The sequence below is a fragment of the Thalassophryne amazonica genome, chromosome 15 (genome assembly GCF_902500255.1).
Source record: "Thalassophryne amazonica chromosome 15, fThaAma1.1, whole genome shotgun sequence".
Taxonomy (NCBI): domain Eukaryota; kingdom Metazoa; phylum Chordata; class Actinopteri; order Batrachoidiformes; family Batrachoididae; genus Thalassophryne; species Thalassophryne amazonica.
Genome location: NC_047117.1, coordinates 20,924,049 through 20,950,218, shown reverse-complemented (window position 1 = coordinate 20,950,218; position 26,170 = coordinate 20,924,049). Strand labels below are relative to the sequence as shown.

The 26,170-nt window shown below is 40.7% G+C and overlaps 1 protein-coding gene across 2 annotated transcripts in view; it reads right to left on the bottom strand.

Moving 5' to 3' along the window:
- Positions 1-26,170, bottom strand: part of nr3c2 (nuclear receptor subfamily 3, group C, member 2) — a 218,334-nt gene that overhangs the window by 62,140 nt on the left and 130,024 nt on the right. For both annotated transcript variants that reach the window (XM_034188377.1, XM_034188378.1), the window contains 3 exons: positions 11,102-11,218; positions 6,501-6,839; positions 688-832 (listed from right to left, as the gene is read on the bottom strand). In XM_034188377.1, the coding sequence (XP_034044268.1) occupies positions 688-832; positions 6,501-6,839; positions 11,102-11,218 (601 nt within the window). The remainder of the gene's footprint in view (positions 1-687; positions 833-6,500; positions 6,840-11,101; positions 11,219-26,170) is intronic.

Below are 26,170 nucleotides of genomic sequence, written 5' to 3'. Positions count from 1 at the left end.
GTACAATCTAAGAAGCTGGTGCAGCGGTATTTTTGTTGAGTGAAATTACTACTATACTACTAGTACTATATAATTTCTTTGTTAGCACCAAGTTAACGCTGATTAGCAGGTACTGTGATGACACGTTGGTAATAGATTTTAATACCCTCACCCAAGCTACATGTTATGAAATCAACCGCACAGGCCACGAAAATGTATGTTAATCAAACATCTGAAGCGAAGTTTGCCTGTTAGCCTTAGCTTAGCTTGTTTTGGCAACTGCATGATGAGCATATTTAGGCTTCATTCTTCATTTTACCCTTGGGAAGTGCATTGGGGTGACATATGTTGTGATTTGACTCTATATAGATAAATTGCATTGAACTGAATTTGTGCTCAGGGTCACGCTAGTCTTGCCCATGCGCCACCTCTTTACCCACTTATGGGTTGGCGGTGAGTAAGGCGGAGTTAAGAACTGCCGAGATGGCAACATTTGAAGCCGCCTGTTTTGTCCTGTACAGTTCATGAGCTGTATTATATTGCAGTAAAACATTAAAATGTAGTAATGTGAGAAAATATTTGATAGCTATTAAACTCCATTTTGAAAGGGGGCATGACTGTTTTGTGGCTGCTGAAGGGGGCGCAAAAGGCAAAGTTTGAGAAATGCTGTGTTCCAGCAGTGTGTGCAGGATGCTGCAGATGCCTTACTCATTAAAGATGAGGTCAGGGGCAAAGTAGAGCATCTGTCCGTTGGTGTGTTTGTAAGAACGCCAGCTGAGGCTAAAAGAAGACAGACACATCCACGAGTACTGGATCAGGGTGATTTGGTCCTCAATGGGCAGCCCCCGGAAACCTACAGCAAACACAGAACACACACATGATGAGAAGAAAGCATTCCATCTGACTAACTAGAAAAGAGATTGGACACTTTGAAGTCGAAAAGCAATTTTGGAAACATTTATTGAAACGGGCATGTGATGTGTGTACCTGTGCAGGCATTCATAAAGTAACATTTCTTTTCATTGAGTGGCACGATGGCTTTTCTGTTGCTGTTGTTCAAATATTTGTTTAGTCACGATAATTACATGCTCCCTAAATAGAAAATAGGAACGCTTCCAAACTCAGCAAAGTCCTCTTCATGCAAAGCAAAGGGCGTCTGAGGACACACGAGTGACTCATCACAGCTTAGTGACTATTTTAGTCTGTTGGTACAGTGGCTTGAAAAGGTTTAGGAAACCCTTGGGCTATTACAAACTCACATACATAATATCTATCTCTATTGATATATGGAAAATCTGATTTAAATAAAAGAATCCAGGCTTCTCTGTATTAAAACTTCTAAAATTAAACTCTATAAATTCACAATGACAACAAATCCTGACAAATTCCCATAATCATTGTGGCAATCTTGGTCGATTCCTGGACTGGATGGTGGAATTCTACATCCAAGGTTGCTTTAGAGATGCCTTGTATAGGTTTTCTGAAAGGACATGTTGGAGAGAAATCATAACTACTTAGATTTAGGCTGTTACTGACCATCCAATGACACACTGAGATGACTTTGTGCACTTCCATGTCTGGTCTCAAAGTATATGGCATTCGCAACAAACAGCTATGGAGACTGTGGAAAACAAAGAACTCCTGAGTGCTTGTTTTTCTGAGTGTTTATGACAATGTTTATGTAGCTTTGAGGAAACATCCCAGGGCACACTTGAATGGAATGTACGTAGCTGCTAACATTAAGAACGGAGCTGCAGATTAAATGAAAAGTTTACATAAGTGTGATGTTGTGTTATGATGACTCGCTTTTACATAAGTGATAACTGTTAATTCTGATGCAGTCATGGTAAAAGCACCAGCTGCTCTCCACTGTCAAAAGTGCGCGTGCACGTACATTAGTCATAAACACAGCCTATTAAAAATGGTCTCTGCTAAAGGCTCAGCTTTGTGCACGCTTCTAAGTGTTGTCATTGATATAACTGTGAAAACTCTAAGAAATACATGTGTGATCAGCAGCCTGAAAAACAGCACAGTTCTGCATGCACATCAGTAGCTATAATGAGGATAAATCTGTGTGCTGCTCTGGTACAGAGATGCACCAGAGTATGATATGTAAAGTACACACCATCAAAGAAGTTGTGACACACATATCACGCACAATTGCCAGAGGTCCACACCATCAAAGAGGTCCCAATGGGCACCGTCATGCACAGATAGTGCACGATCGCCAGCCAGAGAAACAGGATCATGCCGTCCTCCTGTGGATAGCTGTCTTCCACAGTTCCGCTGTGTTTAAGCCCGCCTCTGTGCACGGGTGTGAGACGCCGGCATGAGACATTTTCCCATTGTGGTCCTGATTTAGAAGAAGAAAAAGGATAATCCTAGCTGGTGCAGACAGGTGTGTCCAGCCCACTCTCCATGAGCCATGGCTACTGGACTCTCTTGGTCACTTTCAAAAGCGGATCTCTCTCTGATCATCTCTGCTATTTTGGCATGCTCCCACGGCTGCTCCGCTGTCACTTCCTCACACAGGTCTGTCACAATCCTGGTACGTTAGATAGAAAGTCCATGATCTCCTGAAAATAACGTATTCTGACTTTTTCCAATGTAGGAAATATATCTGCATGAAAATTCAGTAAGGTATGTCTTCTATAATATATTCCAATTCTAAGGTAGAACTCTACTAGTGTATACTAAGGTATATCTAAATATCTAAAAAAATAAAAAAAAAAAGAAGAAGAGTAGAATATAGTAGAGTAGAGCCACTTAGGTGCCTGGTCTTGAGAACAGCACCATGGAGACGTTCCACATGCATGTTCAAAGCAGCAGTAAAACAGCGTCCTGTGACACAGACAGAGACTTTATCCAAAATCTGACAGTCACTCAAAAAAAATTAAGAGTTTCCAGGTGAAGTGTGTCGTCTCCTCTCTGTACATCCTATGTAAACCTGAACCATCACTTTCAAATGAAAGCTCAGAAACTTTATCAGACGTAGCAGCATTCATTTCACTCTGTTGGCCATTGGTATATGTCTGCTTTTCCTAAAATGTATGTCACATCGAGAAATGGCGAGAAATGCTAAGTAATATGTTTTCCAGAAACCTGCTGACTCGCCAAGCGAGAGGGATAATTAGTAATATAATACATCAGCAACCACTAATTATTACCACATGTGAGTAGACAGACTTATAATCATGACTACTTTAATGTTGTGTTGCTAACCGGGACATTAAATAATGTGCAACATGTCCTTTAACATGGAAATGTAGTTGCACGCCATCACATTCCGTCCTTGACAGATCCTTTGCCCGGTCCAGTGATTGGAACTTCCCAGACGATTGAGATCTGAGGACCTGCTGCAGCCTTCATCCACCTTCACAGGCATTGAGTTACAAGCCATCGCCTTCTCTGCCTGATCCACCATTGAGGACTTCTTGTTGCACCAGAAACCCGTTAGCCATCTTGTTTCATGGCAGCCGTAGTGCACACAAGGTCCCCACCATATGTCACTCCAACAGGCAATCTCTAACTTGATCCGTTACCCAGGTGTCACAACGCGGATGACAGGATGGATTTTAACAGTTTTTCCATTAATATCAACGCCAAACTAATGGAATGCATGAGTATGGGCACCCTTTTAATGCAACACAAATAAATCAATACTTTTACAGCCAGTTTTCTTTAGACAAATCAGGGAATGGATACATGACCTTTTTCCAAGTTCAGAAATATAGTATGGTACTGTTTGACAAATCAGCTCTTAAAAATAGTGAACATGCAAGAAGGAGGCTTTTGAGGGAAACCACCAAGACACCATTACAACACTGAAGGAGTTATAGGCTTCTGTGCCTGTGATTGGAGAAACTGTGTAGTACAACATTGTTGGCTGCACCACCAGTCACAGCTTCATGGTGGAGTGTAACAATGAATGTTACAGAACAATTCTGTAACTGGTCTTGAAACAGGCAAAAGTCATATGAGGTACAGTTTTCCCATCAGAGCCACAGAAGCCTATAACCCCTTCAGAATTACCATGACTATTTTGATGGCTTCCCTTCATAGTCTCCTTTCTACACAATCACTTAATGCTCGAACTGCCTCCTACAAACAGATTTACCAGAGTACCACACTGGGTTTGTTTTTCTTAATGATTGATGTAAATAAACTCCAAGCCATATTACAGATAGAAATGTGAATTCTATAATTGAAGTTTTATGTTGTAACAAAAGCCCAATGGTTCTGAAACCTTTTCATGCCACTGTATGTCAAACCACCAATAAATAAACTTAAGATATGAAGGTGGCACCACATTACAATTAAATTCCTGGATTAAAATTAAGACAACTCATGAATAAAATAAGAAAAATAAATAAGCCTGTGAATATTATCGCTGTAGTGAACATTTGTGTTCTGCTTTGTATGTTAGCCAAATGGAAGCTGAATGCAGATGGCGGTATATCTGAAAGTCAAAGGTGCTCATTTTGACCCTTTTGTCTGGCTCCCCTTCTATTTATACAGCCGGATATGGCAAGCAGATACCGTGGGGGTATCAAATATTTGCAATACAGCAAATTAAATGGCCTCAAAGAGCTACCTGTGAGGCATCTTTCAGTACGTTTCCCACTGACTGACATTTTAGGGAAGTTATTTATCATTTTTGAAGCATCTTTTATTCAGCGCAATGGCTTATGGGTAAAAATGAATGAGCTACACATTAGATCGCTGGTTAAAATAACTGTGAATAACTGATGTAAATGAGCCCTGTTTTTACACTGTTAATCTTGATGATGTTTAATTGTAAAATGGGATTCTGTTGCTAATCTTGTTGAAGCTTTAGAGAATTAATTTCCTATATAATAAAAGTATTTTTTTTTGTTGTTGTTGTTGTTTGCCTGATTAAAAACTGTAATGTAGAATTCAAAACTGAAGATGAAAATGTGTAATTCTCATGGAAAAACCAACATGCATATTTACAGATGCAAAGTTTAATATTTTAATTTAGTGGGTGTTTTTTTCTTTTTTGTTTTACCACTGTTGCCTTTGTGATATGATCAGTAGTCCAAGTCTTTGGATTTTCTGATCAGAGTTGAGAAACCGGAGTGCCCAGCAGAAACCAACACAGACACAGGAAGAACTTTCAAACTCCACACAGAAAGGAAATGCACAGCATGTTCTGCAGAGTAAAATAGACCCTGGAGTTAATATTTACACCCCCATTCTAAATAGTGTTAAATCAATGCTATAATTTAAAACTGATAGTGGATTTAACAGCATCTGGAGTAGGACCATAATGTACATAGTTACTGCAGTCCAAAATTTACTGTGTGAATTTTGGTGGAGGCTAGAGTAGTAACTACTGTTCCAAGGAACTGCTAACTGCAAAACTAACAATCGTAAAATAACTAAATATATAGATAATTGTTTATAAAATTAAAAGGAAATTTGGAATTATTGGAAATTTAGCATGCATCAGAAATGCAAACCGAAATCAAAATAATAATAATAATAAAAAGCCAACCAAGAACTCAATATACTATTAGCTAAATATAAAGATGAATATTTACAAAAACTCAGAATATAAAGAGGACACCAAACTATCTAAACATGTACATCTGGCCGAGTTTGGTCCAGTTGTGTGCTGGAACAGGCCGAGCTACTGCCAGACGTACCTTGGCTTATTTCCCCTTGTATCTCTAACTGGAACACATTCATTGCCAAGAAGGCAGACCACTCAGCAAAAGTTGGGAAAAGTCCTTTTACTTTTCTGATTCAAGCAGATATATACAGATCAGGATCCCAACCTCAACCCAGGACAAACGACAGCCAAGGCAAAGGAGCTGCTCAAGAAAATTTGGCACCACTTTGGGCAAGGTGCTAAGCTGCTTAACTGACTTCAAATCCAACACAACATAAAAGTAGCTGCATTTAAAACTACATGAATATACACAATAAATATAAAGCTCACTGAATATTATTTAAAAAATGACTATAAAGCTAACAGAATATAGAGCCTACAGAGTCTAACATGAATTCCATTTAAAATTCTATTAATATAAAACTCTCTGATTTAAAGCAAAGTCAACATAAAAAACAATTAATGAATATAAAGCTAACTGAGCATAAAGTTAACCAGCTAGAAAATTAACTGAATGTAATGCTAACCGTAAAACTTACTGAACAGAAAATAAACTCTATGTTGATTGAATTTTCATAGTCTTAGTCTTACTGACTTTCTGGAAACCAAATTGTTTGTATAGCTGTGCAAAAAGGAAACAAATTATTCACAACTCATTTAAACAGTCAAACTGCAGCATTCTTCATTTAGTTGTAAAAGAAAGTTAAATTTAGAATTTCTTAAGTATTAAAACATAATGTAGTCACTGATGTGTACTTATATATATATATATATATATATATATATATATATAAAAACACCTCTCTCTGATGGCAAACTATTTCCACTTTCTTCATCTAAATTCCTAACAAGTATTCCGTCATCCCTAGATCTTGCAGCCACTAACCTGGAAGTGCCTTGGCCCACTTCACCATGCGCACCATCTGCTTTCCGGCCAGGCGGTTGAGACTGGACAGCAGGTGGTCAGTGGTGTTGGGTTGCGAGTTGTCGTAGCCAGAATACACCTCTTCAGGCTCGATCAGCTCCAACACGCTGCTGATGGACGGAGGCAGAAAAGGTGTAACCACCCCAGGACCGTGAGGCACCAGAGCGTTGGCACCACTGGCGTTCAGTTCCTTCTCTGAGGACAAGTAACTGCCTCCAACTCCTCCGGTTTGGCCATCCTTAGAACCCTGCAGATCCTCGCTGACTCCTTTCAGCTTTCCTAACTTCTTGGACTTCCGTGCTGCGGGGGAACACAACAGCCCTTATTAGCATATTGATACTCCTGATCCTGGGTGCTCAATTTGAAAATCAATATTTGGACTTTTTCCCCATTAGGCTGTAATGATGATATACATTTTCAGTAAAAATCATTTTGGACCTGAGGTGAAAACTTGAATTAAATATTTTGGTTCATAATGGTAAAAAATTATTACTCTTTCTGCCCCGTCGTGACAACTGTACTGGGGTGTGTGTGTGTGTGTGTGTGTGTACATTTTTATATAGCTCAACAGTTGAAGGTATTTTAACCCATGGAATTGTGAATAATTATGGGCATGGTCACTTTGAATGACAGGTCGTGTGCTGAAGGGTCAAGGGTTGTGCTAGCAGATGCAGCAAAGTAGCCAATGCTAGTTGCTTTTGATTTAAGCAACTTTGTCCTTTGTGATCATTTTAGAAGAACTATTTACAATAATATGGCTGGCTGTGAAGTTACTTATATTAACGGACAGTCTAAGAAGTCTGTACTCCAGTGTTTCTGTTGAGTGAAATTTTAGCATTGTTTAATTTGCATGTTTGCACCATTGCACTGATTACCAGCTGTCTGTAGCTTTGTGATATTGGTTCCACTGTTACTACGTTGTTACTGAGGCAATATTCCAGCTATAGATTTAATACCTGCACCCAAGCAACCTGTCATGAAAACCACCATCCACACAAAAATATATGTTAAATAACAGGATTAGCCTGATAGCTTTAGGTTGCTTGGTAAGTGCGAGCTTCAATCCTCTCACCGGTTTTGCCTGTGCTCAACTTCTTCACATGCGTGAGTTCGCTAAGAGTTAGGCAGAACCAGGCAGTGCCAAGATGGCAGTATTTGGAACTGCCCCACCTGAGTTTTAAACCGACTCTTCAGAAAACCTATGGATGATGTCACAGCGGGTTTGTCCAGTATATACAAAGTCTGTATTTGCAAAATGTAACTGCTCACCTGGAATTTTAGAAACAAATAAGATTTAATAAACTTCACCAAAGCGACCAAATGTCTCCACTGCCCTAAACTATAAACCCTTCACTGCAACAGAAAAAACTTGAACACTGAGGCAGTGCTGCCTCTCTATTACAATGGACGCTTGTAAAATTAACACTTAAGATATCATAAATTTGTTGGATTTTAAATAAATGCAAGACTCTACAAATGGCTGACTGAATCACATTAATCTTATGACTGCCAACCATATCAAGCTGAACTTGGTTGTAGCACAGTCCTTGACATACTGTAATGGGATATACGTGAATGACTGAGCACCTACAATGTGCAAGTCCCCTGCTACAAATAAGTACAATGAACTGCAGTACAACTTAGACTGCAGCACAATTTAAATAGACTGCAGTACGAAGTGCATCTCCTCCACTATAATTAGACACAATTTGGTTGACACATAATCAAATTCATTTCACAATTGTAATCTGGTTCACAAGAAATCTGCAATACAAACTCCTGAAAAGAACTCAGCTGTTACAAACGTGGCTATTTTGGGCTCATAACTATAGTGGAATGCGATAGCAGGCAGACTGACTACAATATGGTTATGTCATGTTTAATATCTGCTATTGCAAAATTCCTGAGGGGGAAACTGTATGAATGTAAAATACCTCAAACTGACTTTTGGCTTTGTCTAAACAAATATGCATCTGTGTGCGGTGAAAGTGTGTTTGGCTATGCTGATGCCTTTACAGGAGAACTACTATCTGAGTCTCTAGGGTGCTGGTGGGTCCTGTCTTTCCGAATGGTTGTGAGATCACATGCTAATCACTGATCTAATGATGACTAGATATCTTCTGTACTGGGATTCTTGGGCACTGCTGGGATGACTGTGTCAAATGAACGATTACATGTGGAGACTAAGATGAGGAGGATCACTTGCATTATGAGGGAATGACAGTTATGAGATTTTGGACATGTATTTTGCTGTGCATGATTGAGGACTGAGGACCCCATTGATTGTAGAACGTCGTCCACTTTTCACCTGGCTGCAGAAGATACAGTAGATGTTTACTTTCAAGAGGTGGGAACTGCCTCGGTGGATGCCATGCAGGACCTAAGACGGTTCTATAATGTGGTAGGATGTAGAGATGCACAACACTAGCATGTGCTCCCAGATCTGAATTAAACTATCTGTTCAGCAAAATAGCGCTTTGTGTATTACTGCCATCAGATGGACTGAATCCATCATGTTAATCTTCCAAGGACACATCATGACCCGGGAGTGTTCAACATAAGGGTGATTTATTTATTTATTTTAAACATATTAAGCAGTGTAAATATCAGCATATTTTAGTTGCATATTACCAAGATGCAATCCCACCTGCAAATCAATAAAAGCAGCCTTTAAAGATCAAGTCACACTGTGACAGGCTAAGGAAACTCTGCCAATCCATCAGTCTCCAGTGTCTTTGAGGCTCTGACAGAACCGTAGGCAGTCACCGGATGTGGGCGCGCAGCACTTTCAGATGCTAACAGAAGACGAACAGCATAGCACATGCCTAAAAACTAATGTCTGCCAGATGTCCACTGGCAAGCTATGAACAAGTGCAGGACAAAACGGTAAATAAACGTACAACCACCGAGGATGATGTCTGCTCAAAACTTTCTGACAGACTAGACAGAGATCAGCTGGCAAGTAACGCAGCTAATGAATGAGAAATGAATTTGTGCAGAACACAAACGGATATCTAAATTCCGTTTCCACTGCTCATACTGTATTTTCCAGAATATATGTTGCACCAGTCAAAAAATGCCTCTTGAAGAGGAAAAAAAAAACATATATAAGCTGCGCTGGAGTATAAGTCATATCTACTTCTGTTTCATGAATTCTTTAATTTGAGATTTTGTGTACTTTTTCTAATTGAAATTTATTGTTTTATTATTGGAGTTCATTTTGTTTAATGCTTTGATTCATTGGAAAGGCCGATATAAATAGTCAGTATAATTAATAATATTATATGGCTGCGATGCTTGCGCGACCTTACTGGCTGATTTCCATGACAATCGGTCTGGAACATGTATTACATTTGCAACTTTGTTTAAGATGAGAAGGTAAGGATGAAGTCCAAAGTCAGATAGCAGCCCAGGGAGCTGACAAGGTGCAGGATGTCTGGAGGTGAGGACTGAGTATCTTGCAAAGAAAAAAAAAGTTTCTCGCGAAGGCGTAAGTGTAGAACTGGGGTTGGTATACTGCGGGTGATGATGAGTGACAGCTGTGATGATCAGCTCAGAGGCAGGACCCAGCAAGAACCAAGGCGACACAAATTTGTTGTTTAACGATTGTAACAGCAAAATAAAACAAAAAGCGAACAAAGAAATTAGGACCGATGGAGAGGACCGTTCTGAATGAATTTTATTACACTGACGAGTTTGAACTGAAGGAATTAACAGCAAACAAGCTTGAAGTGGACATGCAAAATGTGTCGATATAACTACAAAAACAGGCATATAATAATAAACAAATTATTAACCCCGCTTGTTCACTCTGTACAGGAATATCAGACCGAGGTGTTGACCGTACAGACCGAGCGTTAGCGAGCGTACAGACCTCCCGCTCGGTAAATAATCCTTTATTATTAAGAACAAACTTATGATTTTCTGGTATATAGGTTACACAGGAGTAAAACTATTTAAAAACCTGTGTCTTATACTCCGGAAAATACGGTATGTTTCCTCAATGTATCACAGTGTGACAGCTGGTTAAAGGTTTTGGTGACTTCATGCGCTTCCCTGCATTGTTCGTCCCAACATGAATATCAGATTTATGTTGAAAGCCTTTAGATTTTTGTTTTTCTCTGTGTACTGATGTGTGTAAATGTTGCTAGCAGCAAAAGTGCAGGAAAATGCCAGGAAAATTTAATTTCAGGTCCACTTTTTGTCATTTCAAGCACTCTGAAGGACTGAAAATGTGTTTGTAGCAAACGCTGCTACAATAAATGCTACATGCTTAATTGCTACATTCTGAATCAGCAGAATATGTCACTTGTGTGTAGTTCCCACTGATGTACTGTAAATTTACAGCTGCTTGAGATGTTTTATCCACTTGTGCTCGGATACACACACACACACTCTCTCTCTCTCTCAAGCGTCCTATGACTCAACATCCTCAGGCCTCCTGACTCCAGCCAGGCCTACTTTTCCATATCGTTTCTCATAAACTGAGAGGGACGCTGACCCAAATGCTACAACTGAGACACGTGACAGAGTAAATCTGTAATCGGGGTGTAACTTCTTACCTCCAAGGTTCATCCCGGCCTGCAGGCACTTCCTTACACGACAGGCTGGACAGTTTTTCCGTCGGATCTTGTCAATAATGCAGTCGTTTCTCCCGGCACACAGGTAGTTGTGCTGACCTACAGCAGGACAAGATAGATGAACCGTGAGTACAGAACATGTGGTTAAAGTAAGTTTTTGAGAAAATGCAGTTATTGCAGCAAGCATCAACTTGATTCTGTGAAGAGAACCCATTATTTGAATTTGCTGTTGAATTTCTACTTTTGAGTGTATGTAGGTCAAGAAGTAAATCCATGAAACTGCAAAATCAGATATCGACATTTCATAATTATCACAGTGAAAATGAAGAAAAGTGAGATTATTCCACCATACATAGCTCATATGGAACACGGATATGGAATGCGATTCGCCTGTTCCTGACAGTGATGCTAACATAGCGAGAATCCCTCCCGCCTGGCCCTTAGCAAAACCCAATGATCTCCCATTTCAGAGCGCTTCCTTCCGCTCCACTGGCTCTTCACTGTACAGCTCCTTTGCTCTCTCCTGCATCTCCATCCCTCCTTTTTCCCTTTTTTTCCCTCCACACGTCCACCAGCCTCAGAGCGCCGTACGCCCACACACAAGCAGGCTCGTGCACGCATACAGTTATTCACTCACACATGCACATACACACAACAAACCCTGCTCCAGTAGGCAATTTCAAAAACCCTGCAAATCTTGTACATACTTGCACAACAAACACACAGTAGATACACAACCACAGTGTTTGAATGGTGTAGTAAGGTGTAGCGGTCCCAAGGACCCCGCTACACAATTTAGCCTTATTCGGATTGATTTGCATGTTTCAGATTTTGCATTTGGAAGCATTCATGAACACACTGTGATTTGGTCATCTCTGCAGAAGAATCAGTGTGCACCAGAATGGACATTTTGTGTGTTTTACACACACAAATATGAATATTCTGTGTATTGTCTTTGCTGTAGCTACATTACAACGTTCCCATTTGTGTTGAGGACTGAGCAGAAGTTGTTTTCTGAGCTAACAGGAGTAGTGCGCAGTGTGTCTGTCTGGCTGCTGCCAAAAGCCAAGGAACCGAGCTGCAGGAGGAGAGGCAGCAGCTGTAGCCCCACCACTATTTCTGGCTAAATCACATGACCGTTACATAAGCCCATTTTTCTTGCTCTAAAAAACAGTAAACTGCGACACAGGAAACACAACGCAGTGAGCCCCTTGCCCCCCAACCCCACTGTGTGTGTGTGTGTGTGTGTATGTGTGTGTGTATTTGCATGCACAAGCATGTCTGCACATATAATCATACGCACTCACTCTGTTTAATCTGACCAACTAACAATTATGAAAACTTTAAAACCTTTCTGTCAACTGTGTATTTTGCTTATTTCCTTGTATCTTGTTAATAATTAGCCTGAGAAACACTTTGTCAAACAGCCAAAGTTGCAGTCTGGTGATGTAGATGTGTGCCTCAGAGAGAGAAGTTGTTAATTTATGCACTGTTTTGTGCATGCACTCCAAACGTGCATTTGTTCATCATCTCTGCTTACCAAGGAATGATTACATTTTATTATAGGGCAGTTGACAAGATCGGACTCAGGGCCAAAATGATGATACAGGAGGAAAGCTGAGTCGGTTGGCTGTAGTTCATATAAAACACCTGGTTGTTATAACAACAATAGTTCAGGTGAAGATGATACAATACTGCCAGAAGAGATGATGGAAAGGGTCACATATTTAAATCTTCAAGGGGACAAGAATATCTTTGCTGCCTTTTTGTAAACTGTGTTTGTGTTTCTTCTTCAGAGTATTTGGGTTTGCAATTGTCCAGTCTAAGATCCAGGCTTCCAAGACTTGGCCATCAGAAATGCATCAGTTTTTGAACTTGTAGAGACATTCACTTATGTCAGCAGTGACATTCATGTTGCAACAGGCACCTGGGAAGAGCTTATGGAGTTATGAGGTTGTTGGACAGGAGTGTTTGGCAATACAATATCCTAATCTCGAGGGTCATACTCCTTCCCATCTCACTCTATAGTTGTGAGACTCTGATGCTAACCACTGACCTCAGGCAACATCTGGATATCTTTGGTACAGGGACTCTTTGGAAAAACCCTCAAGTAGCATTGGAATGAATGAGTCAAACAAGCGGTTAGTTAGACTTGGATACTCGCTTTGGGAGGGAATGTAAGCTGCAATATATTAGCATTGCAGTGTGTTTCTCTGGACATGATCCAGTGTACAGGTGCCTCAGTGTTGAGGAATGTAGCAGCTGGGAAAGGCCAAGAAGACACCTATTATACTACAGTAGATAGATGCCTACTTTTGGGAGATTGGGGATGAACTGTTCTGTCAACTTTAGTTTTCAGTTTTGACTCCAGAACTGACAAAAGAGGGCATAGGGTACTACCTCACTGGGCTGCAACAGCTTGTAAATGGCATTTATGAGGGAATTTGCGAGAATTCCCGCAACAGTTGGCGGGTGTCGCTATCCTCACAAGTCGCAGGGTTTCGCATGTGTTGTGCCTGAATTTTGAACACTTCAAAGTTGGCAAGACAACAAAGATCCTCGCCACATACTCATAGATCCGTCGCAGGCATTGCAAAATCTTCTGAATATATTCTCCGCGTCTCACAATGTGCAAGAATAGTGAGAGAAGTTTGTGAGGGGTTGACAATGGATCAAACTACACTGTGAGTGACTGGGGAAAAAATGAGGCTCTGAGGCGAGTACGTCACTGAGGTTCACGCATGAGGTTCGCAGCCGTTCACCGTCCCCTTGCTTCAGTCATGGGGCAGCGCCCACGCGTCACTTGATTTTTGAACAAACAAAAAAATCAGTGATGAACTCCCTCGTCAAATATCAGGCGGTCACCTCGTATCCCTCACCGTGTCGTCTCTGTAACTCAGAATGTGCGCAACATGTGAGACAACTTGTGAGGGGTTGACACACACTTTCCCTTTTATATGATTGGGGAGCAATGGCACTTCTGGAAGCAGCTGAACACTCTCACAGCCTCCAACCACCCCGCTCCAGCTGGATGCATCCTGTCCAGCCACAGACGAGCAGCACAGACCAGATTTATTGTGTTTATTTATTTATATGTTTATTTTTCTGAGGACAGAAGTGGATTTAAGTTTAATGCTCCTGCTCAGCACACACCACCCGTGCATGCGCAGGCTGCACATGTCCTGTCCGGCCATGGACCTGCACAAACTGGATCTATTGTTTATTTATTATTCCTAAGACAGAAGTGGATTTAAGGTTAATGCTCCTGGTCGGCGCACACCCGCTGTGCACATGTGCACGCCATGCTGGACAGACAATGTCAGCACTCTGGATTCATTCTTTTATTTTATTTTTATCAAAGTATTTCCAAAGTATCACGCGCCCGTGCATCCTATCCTGCCACAGATGAGGGATGTCTGTGAGGACATCAATGGAACTTGACAGATGCAGCTCAGCGGACATCATTCTGTAAGTACAGTGGTTGTTCACACTTTTTATTATTATCATTATTTACAGTGCTTTTTCTGGCTAAAGTCTGTGGGGAGGAATTTCACAGCATCTTTCACATAATAATGTCATAGTCCACAGCCATTCTGAGCACTGTGTGTGCAAATGTGTGGTGAACATCTGTGAGAGTGCCGCATGGTATTCGACCCAGTGGCACTTGACTTTCGCATGTGTGCTGGGTGACATGTCAGTGGCTCTTGCGCAGTATGTGTGCAGACTGCTTGAGATTAGTTGCCGTAATTTTCGCCACCACTCTGGACGGCATTCAGCAGATAGTTTGCTGTCATGCGCGCGCGTCGGGAGGACAATTCAGTAAGAATCCACAAGAGAAAATAATCGCCTTTTCGCTTGTCGTGCAATGTTGCATCTCAGCCTCCTGTCCACCAGTGGTGCATCAGTGAGATACTATCCTGACATTCCTCGTGGGAGACACACACAAGATGCCCTGAAAGCACGGCATAAAAACAGAGATGACTGGAGAGAGACAGTGCTTCTGGAAGTGGCAGAGTGAGTTCTGGAATTGTGCTTTTAATTTTAGTTTTTAGGGGGGTTTTTTCTCAACGGAGTCCACTCATATAGGGGCATGGTGGTGCACCAGTAGTACCTACCAACAAGAAGGGTCATGATCAATGCCACCCATGCCTCAATCTCCATGTACATCGGCAGTTGCCTTAAGAAGGGTGTCTGAGGTATAGTGGAGCAGATAACTGTAACAATCGTTCATTTCTGGAAACAAGCACCAAAATTGGCACACATACTTCTTAGACATTACTCTTTTATAAAAGCACGTTAGCCACCTAAATTTTCAACAGGCAGCCAGGTAGGGGTCAACTGAAGAATTACACGGGGGTCAAAATTTACAAATGCCCCAGTGACATTGAAAACTATACCACATTATTTGTCTGATCACAAAGATTCCAAAAAGTTATAGTTTGGACTATCTGTGACTGACTGTTATGGAGTTATGGGGTAAAAACAGCAAGAATGGTGACAAAGGTCAGTTTCAGTTTGTACAGGGGTCAAAAGTTAAAGTTGCTCCGATTTTGGTAAAAAGTGTTGCAAGTTATTGGCTGTGCTTGGAGGATTAATAAATGGAATAGTTTGCACCATGTGTCATGCTTAGTTATCATGTTACAGGATAACATATGTCACACGTCATAGAATGCAATGGATGTTGACCTTATTTGAACTTTACTTTGGAGACCAAACATTCAACACAGTCAAAACTATTCCATTTATTAATCTTACTAGCACAACCAATAATTTGCACCACTTTTTACCAAAATTGGAGCAACTTTAACTTTTGACCCCTGTACAAACTGAAACTGACCTCTGTCACCATTCTTACTGTTTTTACCCCATAACTCCGTAACATTCAGTCACAGGTAGTCCAAACTATACCTTTTAGGAATCTCTGTGATCAGACAAATAATGTAGTATAGTTTTCAACATGATTGGAGCATTTGCAAATTTTGACCCCTGTGTAATTCTTCAATTGACCCCTACCTGGCTGCCTATTGAAAATTTAGGTGGCTAATGTGCTTTTACAAAAGAGTAATGTCTAAGGAGTATCTGCACCAAATGTGGTGCTTGTTTCATCATTTAAAAGATTCCTCTGTAAATATTATTATCTGCTTCACTAGTACAACAGGCACCAAACCAGCATCCACTGTGGTGACCCAGAGGAAACTAACTTACTTTGTACAAACTTACAAACAAGCAAAAAATAAAAGCAGCCAAAACCAGCTGGAGTCCACTCGTACTTGCAGCTAATGAGCTCATCTGCCAACAGCCTACTGAGTCGTCTGTGTCATCACTCATCAGGTTGTGCATACATCATAAGTATGCATTTTTGTCTAAATGAAAAACACTCTTTCCTAAAGGGGCCCCAGTGTAAGAAGTGTAAATTGTAACACTGTACCAGGCCATTACGTCCCAAATTTATAAAGTAAAATGCTGAGTTTAAGGCACAAATCTTCCAATATTGTGCCTTCTTGCAATTTGAAAGCCAAAAGCTTTTTATTACTTTACTTTGATTCATACTTACAGATACTGCACTAATTCATTTTAAAAAGTGCTTCTGCTATCTATATATAAACTCAACAGGGTGTTCTCGAAACAACAGTTTGACAATCTTTTTACTTCTGCTGAGATCAATTTCATCATTTTATCCAACATATTCTTATCCAACTGTAACGACAGGCAACATACTTTTCCAGTCTGTGCCAAGATGACCAGGCTTGCAGGAGGAGTTCTCTTTTTTTGCGAGCAGTTTGAAGTAATGGGTTGCATTTCTACAGTTTAGGTTATAGCTCAGAGTTTTGGATAGGGAGAGCTTCACTGAGATTCAAAATAGTTTCACATGCATTTCTGTTGACTTGGAAAGAAAAAATCCCTCTGTCTTGAAACAGATGCAGGAGGACTGTAGCATTTAAGGGTCAAACTGAGTGTTTTAAATGTTCTATATTTTTTGGGACACATACATACACACACATACATATATATATATATATATATATATATATATATATATATATATACACACACACACACACACACACACACACACACACACACACACACACACACACACACACACACACACACATTAGACCTGTTCAAAATGTCAAATGTTACAAAATCTTTTGGGCCACATATTGTTCTTGTTCCACTAATAAAATAAAAGATATGTACCAAATTTTATTGTAATTGGACATTGTTTATGGGTCACCTACAAAGCAACAATTTTCACCAAACAAACAATGCAGTAATCCAGTAATTCCAGTAATGTTCTCCTCTGGGTGATCAATCGACCACCTCTTTTTGTGATTAGAAGCCATCACATGTACCTGATGAAGAAAAATAATGGTATCAGAGTCTTCTCCCGTTAGGGTGACGTTGCTTTGCCAGGAGAGGGAAAGGAAATGTGTCACTCTGGGGGACCTCTAAATCTTATCTGATTGAGTTCAAATTTGGTCTGCACCTATAAAACCCCAAGTGGAACAAAAACAACATGTGGCCCAAAGTCTCTCACAACTTTTATTTTTTCACTATATAACATGAACAGCCCTAATATATATACAGTGCATCCCGAAAGTATTCACACTGCTTCACTTTTACGACATTTTATTTTACAGCCTTATCCCTCAAAATTCTAGCAGCCCTATGACATTATGAAAATTATTTTCCATGTGTTTTATTTCAGCAGCATGATGGCTTAGTGGTTAGCACTGTTGGCTCACAGCAAGAAGGTTATGGGATCGATTCCTACCTGTGGCCCTTGTGTGGAGTTTGTATGTTCTCCCCATGTTTACGTGGGTTCCCTCCAGGTGCTCTGGCTTCCTCCCACATCCAAAGACATGCAGGATTGGTGAATTGGAAACTTGGAAAAAAAAACTGTCCATATGTGTGCATGCAGGTGTGAATGTGTGTTTGTTTAAGTGTTGCCCTGCGACAGACTGGCGTCCCAGGATGTATCCCGCCTCACGCTGACTGTTGGGATAGGCTTTCTTTTTATTTCTATATTTCAGCTACTTAGCAGTATTCTGAAGTGTAATACCGTAATCTTTGATAAATCCAGGTCCATCTTAGGCCTTTGCTCAAATATGACAAACTGATGCTGCTAAATAGCTACTAAATTTTCGGGCGGGGGGGGGGGGGGGGGGGGGCGCAGTGGAGGTAGGGAAAAAGGTTGGGACCACAGTTTTTGTAATTTTATTATAAGTATTTACAAACTAACAGGTTTGTGTGTACTAAAGGTTGTCAGATTTGTTGCTTGTCACTATATGGGATTTTTAGACGCTAGGGACGGTCAAAAAGTGGCTAAATTGGCAACACTGTCAGAACAGTCGCTCGGATACAGTAGCTGCACCACATGAGTAATAAAACTGTCAATTCCTGAATGGCATTTGGTCAGGGCTGGAAATATCTTAGACAAGTACAGTGGAGGGCTACACAGTAACAAATGGACGTGCTAAAAGCCCTTTAAGTCACATGGATTAATGCCATTTAATTATCCAACAACAGCCTGCGTCATTCAAAATGTCTTCAGTCAATTCTGCCATTGTCATTCACTGGTATTTCTGCAGCTGAAATTGCATAGCCAAGAAAAAACAAAAAAATCAAAAACAGGTTTCCCAAAGTCACGGCTGTTACTGCTGGACCAGCAGTACACACAACTGTGCAGATATTCCACTTTTTTTGGTCAACAAAGACAGCTGCATTTAATCGGGCCTTAACCATTTCCCTGTCAGCCTCATTATTAGAAAAAAAAGATACAAGAATCAAAATAGGATGCAATTAAAGGCTGCCATTCTGTTTACTAATGTCTCCACGTCTATAATAAGGCTCTACAGTATATCACCAACAGCTGTCTGCTTTTTTCCACCTAACAAAGATTTCCCCTGTCTACTGCCTTTGCATTTGCTTTTATAGATTACATTTGGCCTTGACTTTTCAAGTTAAATTACTTTGACTTTACTCCTAATGAATTGTGGTATAAATAAAAATGCTAAAAATGCCTGACATTTCTGCGTTGTTATTTAGACCATAGCACATTTTTCTCCAGTGTTGGCACGCTCAGCTGAACACCGATGGTGCATTCAAACTTTAATCATATCACACACACACACACACATATATATATATATATATATATATATATATATATATATATATATATATATATATATCGCGTTTTTTAAAGGGCTTTAACTTTTGTCATCTGGGAAAATTTTCCACCTCCCGTCTTTTTCTCCCATGAAGATCTATTGCAATTTTCTTTTTTTTCTTTCATTCTTTTTTTTTTTTTTTTTGGAAAACATTGCTTGACTAAAAGATTACACTCTCAATTTTGGCAAAGAACACTGTGTAACACTGTGCGCTCATTACACATTAATTCTCCTGGGACACCGTGGACTTATGTATCATAATTACTATGTCTTGTATTTGTGTAGTCTTTCTAGCTTCATCCACCACCTGATAAGAGGAACATCCTTCTCAAAATGGTTCATTTTATCTGTTTCATTTACATTTTCAACTTAAACTGGTGCAAAGGTCTGACGGGAATAAACAGATTTATATCACTACAGTGTGTAGGATTTTCAGGCATTTATTAGTAGAAATGGCATGTTGCATTCATAACCGTCTGTTCATTAGTGTGTAATTACCTGCAACAATGAATCCATGTGTTTTCATAATAGGGATGCACCGATCCCGAGACCGGTATCGGCGCTATCCCGTATTCATTTACTCGTACTTGCAATCATAAAACGTATCCGATACTCCGTGACCCGATACCCCTTCACAGCAGCGTGATGTCAACCTCTCAATGTGGGATTTTCACGCACACACTCTGAAATTTCAGGACTATAAGCCACTACTTTTTTCATATGTTTCTGCACACTGTGGCTGAAACAATTATGTGGATAATTTATGGATTTTTACAGGCTTTCATGTAGTTTACTCATAAGTCAAAATACATCCGTCGATGCTGTCCATTAATTGGCTGAAAACCGCAGTCCTCATGCAGAGTAAATTCACACAGAGTAAATAAAGTCTTACCTGTTTGTGGAATTCATCATCATACGAGTCTGAAGAAAAAGAATCCACACAAAGACTCCTGAGTTTGGAACACAACGTCTGAAAATACTTTAATTCCTCGTGTGGCTGAAAAAAGTTCCTCTGTGAGTTTGGCACTTTGCGCTGTAGTTCTTCATCAGAACTCAGATCAGGGTTTCAGTGGCAGAGATTGTCCATCAGGTTGGTGAGTTTCAGCCCTTGGTGTGGGTGTTCAGATTGATGGGAGACCGGCTTGGTCCGCTACAGGTGTAATCTGTTTGCGGAATCTCTGTGGTGCTGTGTTTGGAACCTCCGCTCGCTTCAACAAGCCGCAATTTGGGCCAGAAGTTGAGTCACTGTGCACCTCAGTCATTAATTAATGGCTCACTTACCACAGGCAATGGGCTGTCTGAACACGAGGAAATTATCCCATGATCCACAAAGAATAAATAAAATAATGATAAAATTACTCAGTTTTGCCTCCGTGTGTTGCGGAGATGCCAGGCAACACCGCGTTTGTGTGCGCGCCGCGTGCACACCGTGCTCCTCCAATATTTACATGTTGAGAAAAACAAAAACATTTACAGTATGCATTTGTCTATGTAACCTGTACGTATTTTATTAAAAGTTAAAAAATAGTGTGTGGAGAGTGAAAGGCTGTTTAGCTCAGTGTCACACATTGTAGATAAAAAACAGGCTCTCAGCTGATAACACAGAGAAGCTTCATTTCATAAAAAAAAATCTGTCCGTCACATTTTCAAAAAAGGGTTTCAGTCCTCACAGACATAAATAAAGTTATTGATGGACAGTTTCAGATCAGTTATTGGTGTTGTATATTTTGTAGTGATGAAGTCCACAGGTTACATTTCAGTGAGATGTCTGGCAGTGTCATGTTTGTTAATAAAGACAATTAATGTTAAAGGGCAATTTGTCATCATAAAGTGATGTTACATGATTTAAGTGAAATGTCTGTAGATAAAAACAAAGCTAATTATATTGGTAGCAGTTACAGTCAAAAAGTAAGGAACAAGCGATGAATAAAAACATGTTTTCAAAATTATCATAAAACTGTAATGGTATCGTTAAGTATTTGTATCAGTACTCGGTATCGACGACTACCAAAATGTATGTACTTGTACTCAGTCTGGAAAAAAGTGGTATTGGTGCATCCCTATTTCATAAGCTTAGAATGAGCCCTTCATAGATGAATCTACATGGGAGCAGCCCTCCTCATCATGTCAGTTACATAACACTACCATGTTGATACAATAGCCAATTGAGACATACATGTTCAATTCATTCATTTGCAATTTGCAAAGGAGCTGGAAGGCAAGAATCAGTGGTTCCTCCCCAACAAACTCTTTACTGCAGGCTAACAAATTTGTGAACCTTCATTTTAATGAAATGAAGGCTCATGCACATTGCTTTTTAAAAGAAAATGCACAGGATCACAAAAGCATGAATCCCCATTGGCGAAGAACTGAAAATGTGAATGGAAACAAAATAATATCTGTTGATAGTATAATACAATATGCAGCCTCAACACTAGATGACACTGAATCCTACACACTGTCGCTTTAAATAAAATTAGAAACAGGTATTTAAAACTGAAGAATTTAAAGCAGTGTTTGAAATGAGTTAAAAATCCAGAAGAAGATATTTCCAGACTTTAGATGCCACAATCTCAAATGCTGCTTCAGTCTTAAACCTGATGCGAGGAACAGACAGTGGACGATCAGAAGACTTCAGAGACTTGTTGCAGATGTTTGGCTGCAGGAGGGTGTCTGACCTTGCAGACTTCGGTATGTGATGACTGAGACCTTAAACTGTATTTCAAATTTAATGGGTAGCAGTGCAAACATAACAATATCAATGTTGCATGAAGTCTGTTTGTTGATCTGGTGCGACAAAATTTCAGGAGTTTTTGAAGCGATCCATGATTGTGTTAGTAACGCGCGTAAGGGTGGAATTACAATATTCCAGTCAAGAGTATAGAAAAGCTTGAATAATCATTTATTGATCATAATCAATAATCATTTTCATTTCAGTTTGGAAGTCAAATCAGTGATTTCATTATTCATGTGGAGGGGAAAAAAACTGAATTGTGACCTTTTAATGACAATGTCCGATCATTTTAGCAAGATCAACGGTCAAAACAAATATTTCCAGTCATTTTCATGAAAAATACTCTCAGGCTCCCTGAGTAATTTTAAACAAAAATATATTCTAATGTCTCAGTAGTTGTTTGATTGGGGTCAAAGGACAAAAACATGTTTTATTGGTAATTTTCTGGAAAATGTTCAATTGGATGAAACAACTTAGCCACTAGGGTTTGCACAGGCCAGTGTGGTGGTTTGAAGCTTGTTTAAATAAGGGTTGCTTCAGGAAGGGCATTCGGTGGAAATCTGTGCCAAATCAAATGTGCAGATCACAGATCAGATTTCCATACTGGATCAGTTGAGGCTTGGCTTAACAATGACTGCCTCTGGTGCTTTTTACCAGCAGGGAGCCAGCAGAAAAATATGACGCTGTTTGTCGAAGGAGAACAAAGGGAAAATGTGTCTGAAGGCAGTGGGAGAAAGTTGGTACGGTTGGTAAAGGCACTGCTGGTTGATGTGCTGGAAAGGACAATGGTACACATTCTATGTGAAAAAGAGACCAAATGTAATGGGATTAAGACCAGGTACGCTGGACTTCACCCAAACACGTTACACCCCTAAAGTCTACATTGATGTGTGTGAGTGCTCTGAGCTGTGTCCGGGGCCAGCCCACTGGGGCGTGGCTAGCCCAGCTTGTAGAGATGAGGTGAGGCGTGGTCAAGGCTCGATTCGGTCATGGCCGCTGGAACACAAAACTCAGACATTATGTCACTGGCATGACAAGTACTCCTAATATTATTATTTCTACTTGGCTAATGCCGTTTTCAATTCAATCAACAGCATTTGGGTGAAAAAAATTGGTCTAATTTCTAACCTTACTGATGAACAGTCAGTGAGCAAAACTGCAAAATAACTCCTCCTCATCTGTTGCCTCCATAAACTCTTGTCATGCATGTACTATGACTGATTGAGAAATCCCTTTATGCATAATTTATTCAGACGGGACAGGTTATATATGACAAGCTGGAGTCAAGCAATTATTCCAAGTAGAGCTGCACAATTATGTGCGTCGCAACTGTAATAACAATATTGACCTGTGCAATTATGTAAAGGTGCAATTTAAATAAGTAAACGACCTTCAAGCACTGCACGGAGTGTGTTGCACTGTTCTGTATTCGCAACGGCATTAAAATGCAGAATTTTGCCCCATCAGGGAATGCTATGGACTTTATAGATGTTTAGTGAACAATGGTAAATGTGCTAGTGTGCTAGCTCTCACTTTTTAAAATGTCTGTTCTGTTTCGGCTGCCCCATATTTGTTCAGGGTTGCTACAGGGGAGTCAATACAGATCTGCATTGGATTTGGATTTTCCCCTCAGAAGCCCTTCCTGATGCATCTCCAGTTTTACCTGAAGAAACACACACACACACACACACACACACACACACACACACACCTGCTGGTATCCCATCCAAGTACCAATCAGGATCTACCCTGATTAACTTCTGACATCTGACGGGATCAGGTGTACACAAAGCAGAGCGCTTGCATAAACCTGCTGTCATGTGAATAGTGCTAAACTCAGTAATCTTTCAATGATATACTCCAATATTGTGGTGTGTGGGAGAGTGCTCTGTCGCAAAACAAAAGTTGCAATGTGTTGAGGTAGAGGTGCTTGGGTCTTGAATGTGTAGTGTGGTGTGAGTGCAGGCCAGTGAGTGAGTAGGGATGGAGGAAAGTCATGCTCGGGAACGGTCCAAAGCAACTGGGCCTAGTGCGAGTCTGCCCAAATTCAGAACCTCTGACAGAAAGTAAGTGTATTAAACAAGTTACATAGCTACTTATGTTAACTGAGTATAGTTCCTGCGCCATGCAGTGGACCATAAAATTTAAAGAACCCATTGTAATGATGGATATGAAGCAGACAGGAGACATTCAACTAAGATTAATAAATGGTAAAGTCCTAGTTTTGGGGTGTGTGTGTGTATGTGTATATATATATATATATATATATATATATATATATATATATATATACACACACACAAATGTTTCTGACCCCTGCAAGTGTTGTTCTGACCTCTTTTGGTGGTCCAAAATACTGTCCATAATTCAAACCATGGCTGAGTGTGTGACAAACCTGTTGTGTGTAGGTAGTTCCTGCTAAAACAAGCACTGAAAAGTGAGAAAATTTGGGAGCACTGCAACCAGAACAACACATCTAAACAGCTTTTCTCCAGCTGTTGTTACATGAGCCTCTCACACAGAACCTGGAGCATTAAACCCAGCCCTGGAGGGAGGCCTTCATTCCCAAGCCTGAGCCGAAAAACCCGATTGGAGCTCAGACTTGCCAGTCAAAGGCTGAACAGCAAAGCTTGTCCTCAGATGACCTCTCCCACAGAGGCGGAACCACAGAATAGGCTTTCAGATTGACACCAGCGGCATGAAAACCGCAATCCAGTCAAATTACAGAACACAGAGAGGCCATTACAAGGTGGAATAATGTCTCTGTAAACCTTTCTGTGCAATCAGTGATGGGGGGAAAAGCACCGGTGCACTAAAAGCAGTCCCTATTATTCTTATAAAGAGCCGACATGCCAAGCCACTGATGACATGTGAATAATAAGCTGGTATGGAACTCTTCAAATGTGCTCCACATGGAGCAGTTTATTGAGCACAGCTGTGTTTTATCAGCAAACCATTCCTAATGGGTGCAGGCGACGCACGTATTCATCGTAGTCCACATTTCATTAACAACTCTACCACGCACTGATAAAGTCTTGTTTTGTTGTCACAACGTATTTCCTTTGGCACATTTCTGCTGCAGAATTAATTTAATTTGGTTGTGCATATAAACTGGCTGCAGCTTTGTGTGCCACAGTTAAAAGCAGCAATGCAACTGCAAAACCAGAGCTTCATAAAGATTATTATCCCATTTCCATGGCAGTTTGCTAAAATGGAGCAGTTAATAAAATGCCTCACTGCATGAGAACAACTGAGTTAGTGAGTAGGGAAGCAGGTGGATGGATGTGTCTGAACAGAAATCAACATGCTGATGTGCACTATGAGTGTATATGAGTGTACAGTGCATCCCCAAAGAATTCACAGTGCTTCACTTTTTCCATATTTTATGTTATAGTCTTACACCAAAATGGAGTAAATTCATTTTTTCCCCTCAAAATTCTACTTGCAACACCCCATAGTGAGGACATGAAAAAAGTTATTTATTTATTTTGTATTTATTAGGACCTTCAGTGTGCACTGGGGCGGTTTGCAGCCGAGTGTGAAGCGTCCGGGATGGAAATCAGCACCTCCAAATCCGAGGCCATGGTTCTCGACCGGAAAAAGGCGCTTTGCCCTCTTCAGGTCAGTGGAGTGTCCTTGCCTCAAGTGGAGGAGTTTAAGTATCTCGGGGTCTTGTTCACGAGTGAGGGACGGATGGAGCGTGAGATCAATAGACGGATTGGTGCAGCATCTGCAGTGATGCGGTCGCTGTATTGGTCCGTCATGGTGAAGAGAGAGCTGAGTAGGGAGGCAAAGCTCTCGATTTACCGATCGATCTACGTTCCGATCCTCACCTATGGTCATGAGATTTGGCTCATGGCCGAAAGAACGAGATCGCGAGTACAAGCGGCCGAGATGAGTTTCCTCCGCAGGGTGGCTGGGCGCTCCCTTAGAGATAGGGTGAGGAGCTCGGTCACTCGGGAGGAGCTCGGAGTCGAGGTGAGTTGAGGTGGCTCGGGCATCTTTTCCAGATGCCCCCTGGACGCCTCGCTGGAGAGGTGTTCCGGGCACGTCCCACTGGGAGGAGGCCCCGGGAAGACCCAGGACACGCTGGAGGGACTACATCTCTCGGCTGGCTTGGGAACGCCTTGGGGTTCCCCC